The sequence below is a fragment of the Psammomys obesus genome, unplaced genomic scaffold, assembly GCF_907164565.1.
Source record: "Psammomys obesus unplaced genomic scaffold, mPsaObe1.curated_primary_1811, whole genome shotgun sequence".
NCBI lineage: Eukaryota > Metazoa > Chordata > Mammalia > Rodentia > Muridae > Psammomys > Psammomys obesus.
Genome location: NW_026596256.1, coordinates 9,424,907 through 9,443,859, shown reverse-complemented (window position 1 = coordinate 9,443,859; position 18,953 = coordinate 9,424,907). Strand labels below are relative to the sequence as shown.

The window sequence follows — 18,953 nt, the reverse complement described above, 5'->3', positions numbered from 1 at the left end:
TTAACCTATGCCTAAAATGTTTAAAATTCACATAATCTGAGCACAGTAATACAAAAATTAATATTCTTCAAGGTAAAGAACAACAAATACTTTAAAATAAACCTGTGGAATTCTTAAACAATATACAACATATTTCACTATTTAAAAAGCTTAACTAAAATTATACTGTGTTAAACTTAATTAAAATTATACCAGTAAAGGCACTGCCTAATTATTGTCTCAATTTAGCTATTTCTTAAAGTTTAAGGAATTTATCTTGTTCCATTTTCAACAGCAGGACAGAACAGATACCCTCCCTGCTGGTCCCAAATATACATTTAAATATAAAATTCCTTGTAGTGATCTTGTATAAGATGTACAGTTTTCTAAGTCTGTATCTGCACTATGGAATTGGCAAGATAAATAGAAATTATTTTATTCTGCTGCTGGGAATTTCAATATTACAGAGGACACACGTGAGGTCCTAAAGTAAATAAGTACTTGCTCATAGTTTTGGTATATTATTGTAAAGGTTTGCAAAAGTCATGTTGTAACTATCAAGACTTATAGTTTGGATAATGTCTTGAAATATACAAATTATTCTAGTATTTTCACCTAGTAGAATTACACCTAAGAACAATTCTATCCCCACACAGTATTTATAAATAGGCAAATTAAAATTTATTGTCTCGAGCATATAATGAGAATACTTTCAAGGTATGTTACTTGCAGATAAAATTAGGTGCTTGAAAATCTTGAGTTCATAGTTCTAGAGATGTCATAACTGTGATAACAAATGTGCTTATTCTTTTGGCCTCACACTTGTATCTAAAATGGCAGAAATCAAAGTAAATACTGATATCTTTGTGGACACATTGACATTAAAACTATAACAAAATTACTGTAAACATAAATCCATGGGATATAGCTTTTTGTTGGCTAGGAGACAAGCTCTGAAAAAGCCAAGTTATATTGAGTGCAAGAGCTGTGTTAAGAAGTACTATCATTCTCTTACTCTATTCCCACAACAACAGCATCAAGCTTGTTTGATGTCCATCTGTTCAGGTCATCATGGGTGGATGACTCTGAAATAAAAGGAATAAATATAAAAGAATACACTGGAAATAGCAAACAATGGAAATGCAGAAACAATAATGAATCCAATAGAAATGTAAAATTTGATTAATTGATTGATGAAATCTTAGTAATCATTTTGTTGTCAAGTAGAGCAAAAGTCTATTGAGCTCAGGGAAAAGACTGGCTACAACTCATTACCACCACACTCCATAAAACACTTGGAAAAATGATTAGAAAGTGTGGAAATAAGTTGAAAATAACATTGTAGCCAGCACTAAACTTTTTCCAAATTCAGATATTTACCATAGTTACTATTTATTTAAAGATCTTTTCAGGAAGTGCATCAACTTACTTTAGGCAATGTGTACTTTAATGCTATTAAAACAGACTAGCTATTTTTTTCCCCTAGAGGCTTATATGTTTACATATGGGGATGGATAGTTAATAAATTAACAAGTAAACTATTTTATACATAAGTTACCTTTCTGTATGTAAGTGACAAAATTAGTTTTCTTTTTATTGTTAGTTACATTTTATTAACTCTGTATCCCAGCTGTATCCTGCTCCCTCATTCCCTCCCAATCCCACCCTCCCTCCCTCATCTCCTTCCTGCCCCTTTCCAAGTCCATTGATAGGGGAGGACCTCCTCCCCTTTCATCTGACCCTGTTTTATCAGGTATCTTCAAGACTGGCTGCAAAGTCCTCCTCTGTGGCCTGACAAAATTAATTTTCATTAAAATCAAATAAAAATGTGTTCTTACACTTGTAACCCTGTACAAAAGTTAATTCAAGATTAATAAACATTAATAACATTCAAGGAGGTAAAAATGGAGAATACTTTCCTAAAAATTTAAGGAAAAGTAATATCAAATATTATATTTAAATAGCAATAAATATTAATTCACATGCAAAGCATAAATTGGCATCCATATTGTTTAACATAAAAATAATAATTATCAGAAAATGAACAAGAGAAAAGTGAAATATTGTTTCAGTAAAATGTACAACAATTTTTTGAGAATTCACAGAGCTTGTGAATTCTAGCTACATATTTATGTAGCTAAATATGTTTTAAATATAGACTTAAGGAAAGCAGAGGCAGAAAGTGGACAAGATAACAAAGGGGCAATGTAAGCATCTTCAGTTCAGTGTTTGATAAAAGATTGGTAAACAAATGGATACTATTTCTGAGATATTTATTAACAATCAATGCAGCCAAATTCTTAATCATGGAAAGCTAAAAAAGAAAGTAAAAGAAATGATGAAATGTTGGTGATCCACCAGGGATGAAAGACTAGGAAGCAATCCAAATAATAATTTACATAATTTACAAGAAGCTGCTCATAATTTGTGGCCAAAACATGTCATAAAATGTAGGACCTAAAAGACTGTGAAGGAAAACATGGTGGTCTCTCCTGGCATACATTTGCCTTTCTTGTATTCCTGAGAGCTTTATTTTCCCATTTACTCTTTAAGAAAATAATATTAAGAAATTCACATGATACACTAATGATCAGGTATGCAGCCCAGTCTGCAGATGCATTTATTGAACTTAAGTTCAGAAACAATGTTAGAGATGGGAAGCAGAACCTATATCATCATAATGGGCATAGGAACTAGAGCGGAAACAAGAATAAAGTAGAGAAAAACAATAACCAACAACTAAAGAAGAAAATCCTAAAAAGTGGGTAATATTAATATTAATAAAGTATACGCAACAGCTTGTTTCAGCATGGTTTTAGCTTTCCTTTTGCTTTAAAATTGCAGTTGCAAATGAAGGGATAGGATTTAGGGGAAAAGGGAAGAGCAAAGAAATTTGTTTCATAAAAGCTAATAGTGTAAAAAAAGGTCACTGCTCCCTTTCAGATTACACAGTTTCAAACAGAAACAGGAGAGAAAGAGACGGACCTTACGGTATAAGGAAACATGTCTCGGGAAATAAAGCATGATAAGAAATAATTAGAAAGAGCAACTGCAGCCAATAGGGGTCAAGGAAGAAAAAACAGTACATATATATAGAATTAATAAAAAGGCTACAGCTGCAGGTAGAAGAAATGAATCAGATGATGATTTGGTAGAAAACATAATCCCTAGGAAAGCACAGATTCATCTTGACCAAAAGATACAGATGCCTTTTCCCAGGGTATAAGAGGAGAGTCTTAAAGAAGGGATCAGTAAGAAGCCAATAAGTTTCAGACAGTATGATGGATAAGGAGAGAGGTGGACTGGGAGATTCCAACCATATAGAATTATGTCCTGGAGGGAGAAGGTAAGGTTGGATTCAGGGTGGAAATTCAGCAAAGTCACTGGAGCAAGACAGAAGAACTAGAGCTTTTGAGAGGTTATTTTCCAGCAACACACCGAGAGCATGGGTGGACTGCTTAGCAGGAGCAGAAGACTTAATCCCCTGGTTTCTTCCCACAGGCCTGTTGACCCCCTCACACCTCCCCCCCCCCCCCCCCGTTTCTAATGGCGGGACTTTGAAAACACCTCTTACTCTGTTTCTTCACTACAAAAGCATGATGATAATACCTATATGAAAAGGTGCTCACTGTGCCGAAGTATCTGAAATACCTATCTGAAAAAATGCTTACTCCGTTGGCTGCCCAGCTTTACAAATAGCATTTTTGCTTATCATGGAATGTTCACAGTTTATGAAGGCAAAATACTGGACATTATAACCAAGCTTCAAGTTCACTGAGGAAAAGAGTTCTATCACTTGTTTGTTACATCTGTTAGTACATAGTGGAATATCCCAAAGCTTTTCTGTGTAGTAAATTCATAAGTCATCAGAAGTTTAAAAGTTTGTGTGTTTTTGTCTGTCTGCTTGTCTGTCTGTCTCAGCTTCTACATTTCAGGAAGAAACTGTTTTCTCAGCTTTCTTCCATTTTTAGAATTTTAATACAAGTAATGCTTTGTATCCTAAGCCTTAATATTATTGTATCACAATCTACAACTTGACCAAATGTTGGCTGTAGTATAGTAGCAATTACATTATTTCAGATCTAACAATTAGAATACCTGCTTTTCCTCAATGTTCATTTAATTTATGTCATTAGGTTATTTTAATCTATTTCCAAGTTTATTGTTTGCATGTTCAAGTTTAGGATATCAATTTGTTTATTTAGAACAACATTTTTAACATAACCATCTTGTTTCTGCTTGATTGCTTTACTAACCGAATTATATATAAAAATTAAGTGTGAGCTATAACTCGTACATTCCAATGTATCTCTGTTAAGATGAACATATTACCAAGTCAACATTGTACTGACAAATACTCTGTCATATGAATAACAAACATATAAAAGTACACTTACTGCAACTTCCCATGACAAAGGCACCACCATGCATGAAAATTATAGCTGGTCTTCGTATTTCAGACTTCCTTTTTGGCAAGTACAGACGAACAGGAATGTCACTAAAGTTTGTGTCAATCACTGTAACGTTTTCATCTGAAACTGGTTTTGTCAGATAAGCTAACGTTATAGCTACATACGTGTCTTCAAATTTCATAATACCTATTTTTTCAAATAATGTGGCCTACAAAAACAAAACAGATTTTAAACATACATTTTTATTTTGGTAACAACAAATGTAAAATATGAAATGATAACACAAAACAATGTCATAATATTCTAGATTTTTATATCTTTAACATTATTTTGATAGCATGAAAATCTGAATGTTGATAACTGCATTAGACATAAACTAAACTGATTCTATCAACAATTCATCCTGGATAAGGAATAGGCCATGAAAAGCAACTCTTCTTAATAAAATATTAGTAATTATTGGTTGATGAGGAAAAAGAAGTCATTTTTTTTATAGCTGTTAATATGCTACTGCTCGCTGTAGTAAATAATCTGCTTCCAATGCTCTAGAAAGAAACTCACTAAAATCACTGGATCACAAAAATGAATGAAGACATGAAAAACTAATTATTGAGAAAATGGATTCTAGTGGGCCCAGGAAAGGAGAAAAAGGAATTAGTCAGGTAAATGCATAAAATTGTTAGACAATAAATAAATAAGTTCTTGGAGATATTAATCTATTATTTACCTAGAAAGTTTATCCATATTTGCTTTTGTAGGGTGCAAAGTTGCTTTGCATACTACCAGAGGAGGAAAGTAATCACCAGTCTTACCCAACTGTGAACCCTAAGAACTACAATAACTGGACCATCAAGATCTCCCACTATTGCAATAGGGATCATTTTGGGAGAAAACAATGACATTATTATTGGATTTAAGTCCCATTCTACAAGACAAAACTCATACCTGGCACTACTAATGGGTCACACATCTTTGACGAGAAGTTCATAGGCCATGAAAGGAGAACCTACTACTGCCACTCTATTAAATACACACAGTATTAAACTGACTCCTGTTGACTTATTGTTATAGCCATAGATTAATGCATCTCTCAATCCTCACCAGAGAAGCTTCTGTTTGTACTATATTGTGACTAACACACACGTGCAAAACGGACCAAGGTGTGGAATAAGAGACTACTGAATACTCAACTCTAAATGAAACACCTATACTGCCTTCTCTCCTGACAAAGCACAGAGATCACTTCAGAGAAGGAGATTGAAAGACTAGGTAAGCCAGAGATATTGAATGAATATAAGGAAACTCTGTCCTGCAGACACAACCTGACAGCTGCACGTTTGAACTCAGTGACTGTGACAGCATGCGCAAGAACTCTGCAATCCAAACCAGACCAATATCTAGCATGGAAAAATATCTAGCCTGGTCACAAAATTTCCTAGCCAAGGGTCTGTTGCCAGCTCACACCTAGTGTGAAAGGGAGAGTCCGGTTTCATTAAGAATGAGTCTGTTGGTTCATCCAGTGCATGGTCACTGGCTACATGAGAAGTGCAGACTAAATTAGATAAATGGGGGCAAAGAAGAAGGATTCAAATTTGTGTAAGGCAGTAGGGTGAATCTGGAAGGTGTTGAAGTAGGGGTAAATATGGTGAAAAATTATTGTATGCAATTCCTGAAAAACTAACTTCAAATAGGAAAAGCATTGCATACAAATAAATATTTGTTTAAAAATCTTAAGTATGCAATGATAAAAATTATCTGAAAATGACATTTTATGTATGTTCAAATATTTTTACTTATATTTTGTTGACCATTCAACTTTAATGTTATAAAACTGTGTGTGCATGTGCATATGTGTTTGTATGTATGTCTGTGTGTGTGCATGTTCGTGCTTGAGTGTGTAAATATGTCAGCCATGTGTTCCTGTGGAATTCAGGTATAAACTGTGGTGTTGGTCCTTATCTTTTAACCTTGTTAAAGATAAGTGCAAATGCTCCAACTGTATATGCCAGGCTTTCTAACCATGAGCCCTCAGTGTTTCTCCTGTCTTCACCTTCCAAGTTATTAGAGGAGAAGCATGCTGCCTGTTGGTGAGTTCTGGAGGTACGAACACAGATCTTCATGCTTGCACAACAACTGTTTTATCCTCTATGTTGTCTTCATTGTTTCTAGTTTCATTTTTAATGTTTTATAATGTCATTTACTATAATTATATTTTATGTTCTCCATTTTCAGCTGTAAAACTGAGCAAGGAAAAATACAAAATATATACAGTTGGAGCAGAAAAGGGCACCAGGTTGTGTAAACAGATTAAAGAAAAGCCTGATGCTAAATGGAATAAAGGGAGTAGGGATTTCACTGTAAAATTTAACTCATCTAAGCCTCCAAATTCTGGGAAAAAAAAATTAAAGAAAAGCTTAGGATCAGGCATGTGGTGGTGTCCACATTTAATCACAGCACTAAGAAGGTGGAAGCTGGCAGATCTCTGAGTTCAAAGCAAGCCTGCTATACAGTTCCAGGACAGGCAAGCTGAAGCAGTGAAGCAGTGAAGGAAACCATTGAAAAATAGAAAACTTTTATAAAAAACAAGGAAATCATGAAATTTTCAGGTAAATGGTGGGATCTGGAAAAGATCATCCTGAGTGAACTGTCCCAGAAGCAGAAAGATGCACACGGTATATACTCACTCATATAGACATATAATATAGGATAAACCTACTAAAATCTGTACATCTAAAGAAACTAATCAAGAGGGAGGACTCTTGCTAAAATGCTCAATTCCTATCCAGAAAGGCAAAGAGGATGGACATCAGAAGAAGGAGAAAAGAGGGAACAAGTCAGGAGCCTGACACAGAGGACCTCTGAAAGGCTCTGCCTTGCAGGCTATCAATGCAGATGCTGAGACTTATGGGCATCCTTTGGGCAGAGTTCAGGGAATCTTGGGAAAGAAGTGGGAAACAGTAAGATCTGGAGAGGACAGGAACTCCACAAGGAGAACAACAGAAGCAAAAAAATCTGAGCATGGGGGTCTTTCCTGAGACAGATACTCCAACCAAAGACTATGCATGGAGATAACCTAGGACCCCTGCATAGATGTAGCCCAGGGCAGTTCAGTATCCAAGTGGGTTCCATTGTAATAGGAACAGGGACTGTCTCTGACATGAACTGATTGGCTGCTCTTTAATTACCTCCCCCTGAGGGGGAAGCAGCATTACCAGGCCACAGAAGAAAACAATGCAGCCACTCTTCATGAGACCTAATTGACTAGGATCAGAAGGAAGGAAAAGAAGACCTCCCTTATCAGTGGATTTGGGGAGGGACATGCATGCAGAGGGTGGAGGAAGGGAGGCTTTGGGACAGGAGGAGGGAGGGAACCACATGGGGAATACAAAGGGAATAAAGTGTAATTAATAAAGAAAAAAATGTAAAAATTAAAAAGAAACATTATTGGCAGTCTTAAGCAAATTGCAAATAAAAGGTGAGTGCAGATTATATATATGATGGGATTAACTAAAATAAAATGGCTGGTCACATGAGGAAAAAAAAGAAAATAGAAAACTACTTGGACTTTAGTTTTGTTCAGGGTGATAAATATGCATCTATTTTCATTTTTCTGCATGTAGACATCCAGTTGGACCAGCACCATTTGTTGAAGATGCTGTCTTTTTCCATTGAATGGTTTTGGCTTCTTTGTCAAAATCAAGTATTCCTAGGTGTGTGGGTTTATTTCTGGGTCTTCTATTGGGTTCCATTGATCCACCTTTCTGCTTCTATGCCAATATCATGCAGTTTTTATTACTATTGCTCTGTAATATAGCTTGAGATCAGGGATGGAGATACCTCCAGATAATCTGTTGTTGTACAGGATCGTTTTGAAAATTCTGTTTTTTTTTTTTGTTTGTTTTGTTTTTTTGTTTTTTGTTTTTTTTTCTCCATATGAAGTTGATAATTTTTCTTTCAAGTTCTGTCAAGAATTGTGTTGGTATTTTGATGGGAATTTGATTGATTCTGTAGATTGCTTTTGGCAGAATGGCCATTTTCACTATGTTAATCCTACCAATCCATGAGCATGAGAGATCTTTCTATCTTCTGATATCTTCTTCAATTTCTTTATTCAGAGACTTAAAGGTTTGTTGTTTTTTTTTTTTTTTTTCTGGAGAGGTTGTGGAGAAAGGGTAACCCTCCTCTATTGCTGGTGGAAATGTAAACTTGTACAACCGCTTTGGATATCAGTCTGGCACTTTCTCAGACAATTAGCAATTGTGCTACCTCAAGATCCAGCTATACCACTTCTAGGCATATATCCAAAAGATATTCAAGTACACAACAAGGACATTTGCTCAACCATGTTTATAGCAGCTTGATTCATAATAGTCAGAAACTAGAAACAACCCAAATGTTCACCAAAGGAGAAATGGATACAGAAATTGTGGTGCTTTTACACAATGGAATACTAAACAGCAATTAAAAACAAGGAAATCATGAAATTTGCAGGCAAATGGTGGGATCTAGAAAAGATCATTCTGAGTGAGGTATCCCAGAAGCAGAAAGACACACATGGTATATACTCACTTATATAGACCTATAAGATAGGATAAACATACTAAAATCTGTACACCTAAAAAAGATAAACAAGAAAGAGGACCTGGGGTAAGATGATTAATCCTCACTTAGAAAGACAAACGGGATGGACATTGGATATAGGAGAAAACAAGAAATAGGACAGTAGCCTACCACAGAGGGCTTCTGAAAGACTTTACCTAGCAGTGTATCATAGTAGATACTGAGACTCATAACCAAACCTTCTGCAGAGTGCAGGGAATCATAAGAAAGAAGGGGGATTTAGTATGACTTGGAGAGGACAGGGATCCACAAGGACCTAATATATCTGGGCACAGGGGTCTTTTATGAGACTGTATTTCCAACCAAGGACCATGTATGGATATAACCTAGAATCCTTGCTTGGATGTAGCCAATGGTAGCTCAGTATCCAAGTGGGTATCCTAGTAAGGGGAACAGGGACTATTTCTGACATGAACTCAATGGCTGGCTCTTAGACCTCCCCCTACCACCCAAGGGAGGAGCAGCCTTGCTAGGCCACAGATCAGATGAAATTGGAGGAGGTCCTCCCCTATCAATGTACTTGGAAAGGGGAAGGGAGGAGATGAGAGAAGGTGGATGGGATTGGGAGGGAATGAGGAAGGGAGCTATGGCTGAGATACAAAGTAAATAACCTGTGATTAATATAAAAAAATAAAACTTATTAAAAAAAAAGAAAATGGAAAACAAGTGAATAAGAGGGCCATGTTTCAGCTGAAGCAAACAGTACAATATGGCAACTTTGGCCATGTGGTTTTGGCTTTAGAGTCAAAGATAAAAGAAATGTAATACGGAATCTCCCTCTGTGTATAATGAAAGCCACTCATGCCAGGCAAGTGTCAGTGGTGTCCCTACATGGAGGTCTAGACAGGCCATTGTGTGAAGTTGTGAAGATGTAGCCTGGATTACCTCAGATACTCCAAAGTATTCAAGATACCAAAGCTGTGGTACACGTGCTGATGAATGCTGCTATTATGGAGTGGAACCAGTTCAAGAGAGAGAAGTGGGTTTCAGTAAACAAAACTGATAGAAATTGGAAATGTGAAGAGCCCTTTGACATCAAACATGGATAGGCCCAGGTTATTTTCAGTCTTGCTTTGGTCCCGTATTTCTTCCATTTTGGAATGCTTATACAAAATCTGTGTCATTTTATGTTGAAGTACATGATCTGTTTTTTTGATTTTTTTAGGGGATTATAGTGATGAGACTGCCAGGCATCTCAGAGGAGACATTGGAATTTTAGTCATTGTTGAGACTGTGATAGACTATGGGGGTTTGTAAATTTGGACTTAGTGCATTTCTGCATTATGATGGTTCTACAAGTCTATGGGGGCCAGTGAGTGGAATGTAATGGTTTGAAAATAAATGGTCCTAATAAGCTCGTAAGTAAGTAGTGACACTATTAGGAGGTGTGGCCTTGTTTGAGTGGGTGTGCTCTTGTTGAAGGAAGTTGTCATTGGGGGTTGGCAGGTTTGATTTCTCAGATGCTTAAGCCAGGGCCAGTGTGGCATTTTCTTCCTGCTGTCGGACAGTCCAGATATAAAATTCAGCTACCTCTCCAGCACCATGTCTGCCTGTATACAGCCATAATTTCTGCCATGATGATAATGGACTAAACCTCTGAAATGTAAGTCAGCATTAAATAAATGCCTTCCTTTATAAGAGTGGGCATGCTTATGGTGTTGTTTCACAACAATAGAAACCCCGAGACACAGTTTTACTTTAGATTTATAGATCCTAGAACATATAATGACCTTTGTAGATGAGAAATCCATCCCTCAGAAGAGAACCACACAAAACTTGTGACTAGTTTCGTCCTCATTCTGCTAGTCCATGATTTGAAATCTGAAAGTGAACTGTCTTTTGGGGGACAGTTTCTACTTCTTTGTTTTGCTAGCTTTGCAAGTTTTTTTTTTTTTTTTCCTCCAACAACTTCTTGTCAGGAAAGGAACTTGTTGTTAGGGACAAGCCATGAATGTGGACTCATGTTTATGCTCTACCACACCTGAAGAGTGAAATGGACTCTAAACCTTAAAGGAGTGGCTCCTTAAGGGGCATTTTGGATACATGTAGACACTATTAAGAGTGTGAGAAATGTGTTTTTTTTTTTTTCTTAATGGCTGGGTTTTACTTTATGCAAGTTTAAACTAAAATTAAAATTTGTTACAAGCACTATGGCACTTTAAAACTAGACTGAATTAAAATCATGAGTCAATTTCATACACTGTCTTTTTCTACTTCATTACAAAAGTAGAATTGTAGAATTTAAATAATTTATAAAAATTAAAATAGAGTAAGGTACACTAGTTGCTCAAAGATTTTAGCTTAATTCTTACATATAAAATAATATTTCAACACAGGCACGCCAGGCATGCAAGCAGGTAGGCTAACTACAGATCTTCACCTCTCTTTTTGATCCACCAAATCAGATACCCACATCTCAACAGAACTGCTGCTGCAGCCTCCCTTTTACTCTATCCAAGAACACCTGAGAGACACCCCTGTTGGAAGAGAAAAACATACCCTTATATAATGTCCTGTGACCTATACACATGCCTTGGCATGAACCTTTCTTCCAACACACATACAATAAATAATTGGTTATTTAATTAACTAAAATGTAGTAATAGTTACTGATAATAATTAAATATAAATAGATAGGTCACCTGTTACTATTGAGTGTTTGAGATGTCAGCATAGTCAGATAATTTTTCACTCAAAGGATTTGCACTTGAAAATGGGATGTTTAGCAAATGGCCTTATTTCTTATGTCAACATTTTCTGGATGTAAATTGATACTTAAGCATTTTTTTAATTTTTTTATTAATTACACTTTATTCATTTTGTATCCCCCCATAAGCCCCTCCCTCCTCCCCTCCTGATCCCACCCTCCCTCCCCTTTCTGCATGCATGCCACTCCCCAAGTCCACTGATAGGGGAGGTTCTCCTCTCCTTTCTGATCTTAGTCTATCAGTTCTCATCAAAATTGGCTGCATTGTCCTCTACCGTGGCCTGGTAATGCTGCTCCCCCCTCAGGGGGAGGTGATCAAAGAGCAGGCCAATCAGATTATGTCAGAGGCAGTCCCTCTTCCCATTACTATGTAACCCACTTGAACTGCCATGGGCTACATCTGTGCAGGAGTTCTAGGTTATCTCCACGAATAGTCCTTGGTTGGAGTATGAGTCTCTGGGAAGTTCCCTGTGTTCAAATTATCTTGTTCTGTTGCTCTGCTTGTGGAGTTCCCATCCCCTCCAGATACTCAAGCATTTTAAGACTGTAAAGAGAACTACCAATGTAGAGATTATCACATTGTCTTCTAAAATTACTCTTCTTTTAATACACAGAACAATACAGGCAAATATTTAAAATTAACATCCTTTTATGTTAATTGGTACAATGGAGAGTCCAGGAACTTTCTCAAGGTTATGTGTGGATATTTTAGAAAACTCTTTTAAAACAACTTATGATTAGACAATAATACACATATTTGTCGAGGCTATATTATAAGGAAATTTGGTTTCCACTTTCATATGTTGAAAATGAAGTTTATATTGTCTCTGCAACCTGAATTCCAGAATACAGTGCTAAAATTACAAAAGATTTCTACATTTGCTAAGATAAAAATTACACTTTTATTTTGCCTATTATCATTTTAGAAGTACAATATAATAATTCAAATGTCAAGTATATAAAGCATGTATGTTCATTATCCATAAGTGATGATTAGGAACACTTGAAGCAGAGAATGAAACAGCATCATTTTAGAGTGGGATCATCTGATTAATACTGTGATTTTGATGAAAACATAGATATCTGTCACCATAAGGATTAAGTGCACATGAAACAATATAAGGAGAATTGGCATGGGCTTGCTCATTGTTCTTTCTTCACAAAGGAATATTTGAAAAAGAGAGAACTGTGGAGAAAGTGGGTAAAGACATAAAGACTCTGCTCAGCAGCTAGAGAAGGCCACGTCATAGAGTTCTGCCTCTTTCTCTTACATATGTATCAGGTGTAACTGCTGATCATCTCCTAATTCTGCTGCTTTAGATTTTCAGCCTCCTACTATTAGAGCTGTCAAAGGGCATTTCTAGAAGGTTCCCATTTACACATAAAAGAACACAGTTGAATCAAGGCAGTTGGGACTCAAATTAAAGCTGTCATTCTCTCTGTGTTCATTCTTCTGAATATCTTTTCCCTCTCCTATAAACTGCTGTAGTTAGCAGACTGTGGAGAATGAGTGAAGATATATGTATATGCAGTGAAAACATATGTATTGCACCATCAAATGTGCCAGTTTCTCACTACAAGAAAACAGTCATATCCATTATATCCATTCTACATGTTTTAAGATGACCTCAGCATTCCAGCAATTTTAAATTAGAGACAGACAACAGAAGCTATGGCAATAAGAAAAGTCCAGATTTAATATCAAACAAGTATTGTTATCAATAATTCATGTCTTTATACTATAAGATAAATATGGAACATGATTTTTCTTAGAAATCAAGTGAAAATCAAATTAATGTTTCTTTAAAAATAATGTGTCTTTTAACCTGGGCCAATGGGGCCTCACAGAGACTGAATCACCAACCAAAAAGCTTGCATGGGCTGGATCTGGACCCGCTATACATACGTAGGAGATGTGTTTCATGGTCATCATATGTGTCCCCTAATTATGAGGGTAGGGGTTAGCTCTGTCTATGTTGCCTGCTTTTGAATCCCTTTGCACTAGCTGGGCTGCCTTGTATGATGTCAGTGGCAGGAAGATGTGCTAAGTCCTGCTGTAATGTGAGGTGCCAGGGGTGGGTTGGTATCCATTACGATTCTCCCCTTCTATGAGAAGAAAGAGAGGGGGAAATAGGGTTTAGGAGATGTGAGGGGAGGTCTGGGAGGAGAGTAGGAAGGAAGCTGAAATCAGTTCATAAAGTGACTAAATAAATACAATCAAAAAGTATATAAAAGTAGTGTTTCTTTCAAAATTATATCAAAAATATCAAAATAGTCGATTTTTTATAATATTATCAAAATATTATCAAAATATTCTTAATCATTGAAAATTTATTATTGTTACCATTAAGTATAAACAATTTTTACACTATAAATTACAGGTTTTTTTTCAATGTTGGTCTTTACTTTCGAGGTTTCCTCAATGTTCTCCAAAGTGGTGTACAAATATAAGATAAAAAGCTAACACAAAGCAGCCCCATAGCATTCCAGTCTCTTCACAGTGTAGAGATGAAATATTTTCATAAATACTGAATGATGGCAGACTGGGAACCCTGTCAGGTGATACAACTGTTCTCACAAGGTGAAGTTGATTCTTATCTCAAACACTGCAATGCCATTTCTAACTTGTTTTGCAAAAGCACTACTCCTAAGCAGATGTCGAAATTGATCAGGTCAGATACCTATTATTAGCATGCCATTAAAATTCCCTGCAGTGTTCCTTCATCATGTGGTACTAAGATAAGCATAAAACAGTTTTAGGGAATCAGGGCCCAAATGCAAACGTAGGATAATTTTTGAAGTAATCTTTGTGGCTGCAATATTTTATAACAGGCTTATAGAAAGTTACTTGATATTTAGACAAAACATATGTTAACATTATCACTATGTTAATAATAGGATTATTGCCTATGTTAACAAACCCACCTGATGGGGACCAAGAATGAAAGAAATGGGGTGTGGAGGCTTGTTCAAGTTCTGTCATGCACCAAGCTGTAACTTTAAACCTGAACCAGAATTACCAGAAAGTTCAGGACAAGTTTATTTTGGCAAACTTTCTGGTTTTTCAGAAGATTGCATAATAATATGACTAAATTTGTGAGTCAACATAGCTTGTATTAGCTGCTCAGAGTTAATAAAACATTGTTCCTTGGTGTGCCTGTAAGGGAGTTTCCAAGGAAGAATAATGTTGGTAGCTTGGCTCATAGATGTATTAAAAGCATCTTAAGGTCCTCCTCCTCTGACACAGCATGCTATTTCACAGGCCAGCTCACTGCAGCATGACATCAATCCAGCCAAACCTCCTGCAGCGATCAGGGAAGGGCTTAGGAATTCTCATGCCTAGCTAAGGTGTTATTGACACCTGCTGTATGAAGGGAGGGAGATTTTTCTTTGAGTTTGTGGACACTGGTGTGTTTCCAATGTTCCAGTGAATGGTTTATGCATATAGGCCAGCAGGGATTGGACCAAGCGAGTCATTAAAAAAGAGAAGAAGTCATAAAATTGGAAGGGAGACTTAGAGACATACAGGCAGAAAGTTCTAGGGTCTGAAGGAGGAGAATGGAGGCCATATGTGATCAAACTACACACACACACACACACACACACACACACACATATGTACATATATAATATACATGTACATACACTTACACATATCATATACATATACATATGCATATATGTGTGTGTGTGTGTGAAATTCTCAAAGAGGTAAAATGTTATATCCATGAAATTATACCTCTAATAAAATCAATATGCAGAATACTCATGAAGCTTCTACAACTCAACACTTATAATAATAACATTAATAACTAACAAACCAATGAGTTGAATTAAACATTCATTAAGGAAGAAGTACAAATGACAAGCACAGGAAATTAGCATAACATAATTAACTATAATGGAATAAGTAAAAATCACAGTAATATATCACTTCACACACCTTAGAATAGTCATTATTTTTAAACCAGCGATGAAATCAAGAATATGTATAAATTAAAACTTGATACACTCATGATATGAATGTAAAGTTCTCAAGCAAAGGACTGGGCTCAGAAGCAAGATCACTTGCCTGATACATGTATGATCCTAAGATCAGTCCTGAGACTTGAAAAGTCACATCCATAGTCCTGAAGAGTATATTAATAGCAGCAGAATAGAAGCTTATCATTCAATGAAGCATTGTGTGTGTGAGAAGGTTAGTAGATAAGCACTCTTGGCCATGGGAATTTGATCTCCAGACCCCCATAAGGTGGAAGAAGAAAACTAACTCCCTAAATATGCCCTTTGACCTCCACACATGCACCATGGCTTATGTACATCCACACACACACACACACACACACACACACACACACACACACATACCACAAAAAATGCAAGTGAAAAATGAAAAATTGAAACTAAAGCTACTGTATGGATCAGTAGTAGTCACAATTCTGGGTATGGAGCCAAATCAATTAAATCAAGTAAGAATCTTTCCAAAACTGGCTCATATTATCACTCTTTACAATAACAAAAGTATGAAAACAGCCCAAACGTTCTCCAGCACATAGAGTTTAAACATGTGAAATATATACATGTATATAATTAGATTATAATTTCTAAGAGAAAAGGAGTGATATATTTTGCTGCCTAAATCATCCTTACTGCCATTATGCCATACGAAACAAGGCAATCACAAAAGGAAAAAAAAAAATGTGTTCTACTCAGATGATACATTTTAAATAGACAATTCCAGAAATTTGTTAGAACAAGGAGGAGCAGGAATAGAAATTAGTGTTGTAAAGTGATGACATCAATGTGCTTAAAGCTGCTGATTTACATTCAAAACATAGTGGTAATAGTAAACTTAGTAGTATCTAGCTTCACCATGCTAAAATTGAAATCGTTTTGAATGGGCTTGCTGGGGAAGATGACAGATTGGAAGCAGACCCCATGTGATGTTTTCTGAAGGCAAAATTTTTCAGAAGTAGGAGACATTCCATTTTGAAGATCATCAGAAATAATAAAAAATTATCAGATAGGTCAAAATCTCAGGAAAATGAAGCACAATTCTGTCCTTTGAGGAAGAGAAGGAGAAAATCAAGGCTTACGCACAAATAAAAAAAGGGAGACTTGCTATAAAGTGACCAAAAGCCCCAGCAACACACAAAAATTCCTGCTGTAATAACCCCAAAAATCCAAAAAGAATTTGGTGCTTCAATAATCATCCTATCTATATGTGTGTCAACAGTGGAGAAGAAATCTGTTTTGTCACTCTCTGTAGCTTGGAGAGCTGCAGCCAGGCTCCATCTCCAAAGACTGGCTTACTAGGACCAAGAATTAACAATCACAGGTCAGGGAACCTGGAGGAAATCACTCATAATCTCTGGGTATGAGGTAGTCATACAAGTCTGAGTGGAGGAAGGGGATCAGCCTTATCTCTGACAGTGAAGGGCACCTTGGTCAGTGTCTTCCAATCTGTAACAAGGCCAGTTAGCTGAGGATCACTGGGGATAATGGGATGTTCAATCTTCAGTGCTGTCTCCCAGTCATCTTATATCCTTGCCTCTGGCAAGTTATGGAGTCCAGACGCAGTGCACCATTCGGCTTTCTGTCCTCTCCCTCCCTCACAGAGTGTTTTGAGCTGGGGAGGATGTAAAAGAAACAAAACCGGTCTGGATCCAGATCTCAGTGCTCTGTTTGTTTCTTCTACTCTCCAACAACCGTAGGAGACACTCTTAGAAAACTTGGAAAGGATCCACTCTGGAGGTACAGACTGAGGAGTCTCTGGAGCAAAAAACATGCCCAACCGACAGGCTGCAAAGCAGATTTTAGCCAGCAGAGGCTCCTAGTATCCAGGGAAAAGAAGCTTCCAGGGTGACAGTGGCCGGTTTGCACATCTGATCCTTAACAGCCCAGGTTGAGTATCAACCTTAACAGTAGAAAAAGTGGGACTATTCTAGATTTAGCTAAGTGAATAGATAGGTGGTTTTATTTTACTCTTCTCTTTCAGGAGATGGTTGGTATTAAAGTTGTCAGGTAAATATTACTGTGTTCTACAACATAATATAATTTTTCTCTGTGGCCAATAATCTTAGACAATGTAGTGGATGCTGTCCTTACTCTACCAACAGCCATTCCAATCCTTTTACCATAACATAAACCTGAGGTGTTCAAGCATGTCTTCCATGCTCCTGCATAAAAATTATAATCATCACCACATACATCTCTCACATGTTTCAAATAAAAGATAAGTGAGGTACAGGACTTGATATTTTTTTCCCTAGAAAAAAACCCATACTTCTAATTGCATTCTCAACTTGGTGCACTGACCTTCACCTGCCCAAAGCTCCGTATTTAATAGATCATTTATCTCTGTTTTCTCTGTACACAGATAAAGTCCATCAGATAAACCGTCCTCAGGGTTGAGAAGCAATGACCTTTGTATGCTTCTTTATACTAAGGCTGAAAAAAATGACTTGAAGAAAGAGCTATATGTTGCCAAGTAAACGGCTACCTACCTAGGTTTTGAATGACCGGGTTTAATGTCTTGAAATATTTTACATCTCTGCTTTGCTTAAATGAAAGAAAACAAACAAACAAAAAGTTATTGTCTTCGAGATTGTCTGTGAAAATTTAATTATATCTTTCACTTTGAAGACGTTATAACATCGCCTGCTAAAATACAATTTTTACCTAAATTTATTTTTACATTTATCAGAACCATAAATATATATATTTTTTTAGAAAGTTGTGTATTAGATTAAATGTATATAATTTTCCAAGTCCTAGTTCCTATAATACTGTTTACAAAATATGATTGTTATTTCATAGTAATATTTATAATTATTTTTTATTTTGTGTTGTTTTATAAATTGATTCATTATATTTTTGTAATTAATTTTCATTTTATTTTTTATAATTTATATCCTATTTTGGCTCCTCCCTGATCTCCTCTTGGCCTCATTCTTCCTCCTTCTTACCCCAATCCTCTTCTCCTTGCCCTCAGAAAGGGGAAGACCTTTCCATATGATACCTTTCCATATGACTCCTCCCCTTCCATATGACTCCAGCCTATCAAGTCTCATCAGGACTGCCTGTCCACTCTTCCTGATTCATTATATTTTATATTATTGACTCCATCTTGATTCTAACATTTCCCAGCTCTGAAAGTTTCTTGTCACATAACTATTATTATATTATTATAATATAATATAATATAATATAATATAATATAATATAATATAATA

At 36.2% G+C, this 18,953-nt stretch overlaps 1 protein-coding gene across 1 annotated transcript in view; it reads right to left on the bottom strand.

Moving 5' to 3' along the window:
- The window catches only part of LOC129668797 (arylacetamide deacetylase-like 2), a 49,433-nt gene that overhangs the window by 8,754 nt on the left and 21,726 nt on the right, over window positions 1-18,953 (bottom strand). The window contains exons 2-3 of the mRNA XM_055596893.1: window positions 4,377-4,599; window positions 995-1,064 (exon numbers count right to left, since the gene is read on the bottom strand). Of these exons, the coding sequence (XP_055452868.1) occupies window positions 995-1,064; window positions 4,377-4,599 (293 nt within the window). The remainder of the gene's footprint in view (window positions 1-994; window positions 1,065-4,376; window positions 4,600-18,953) is intronic.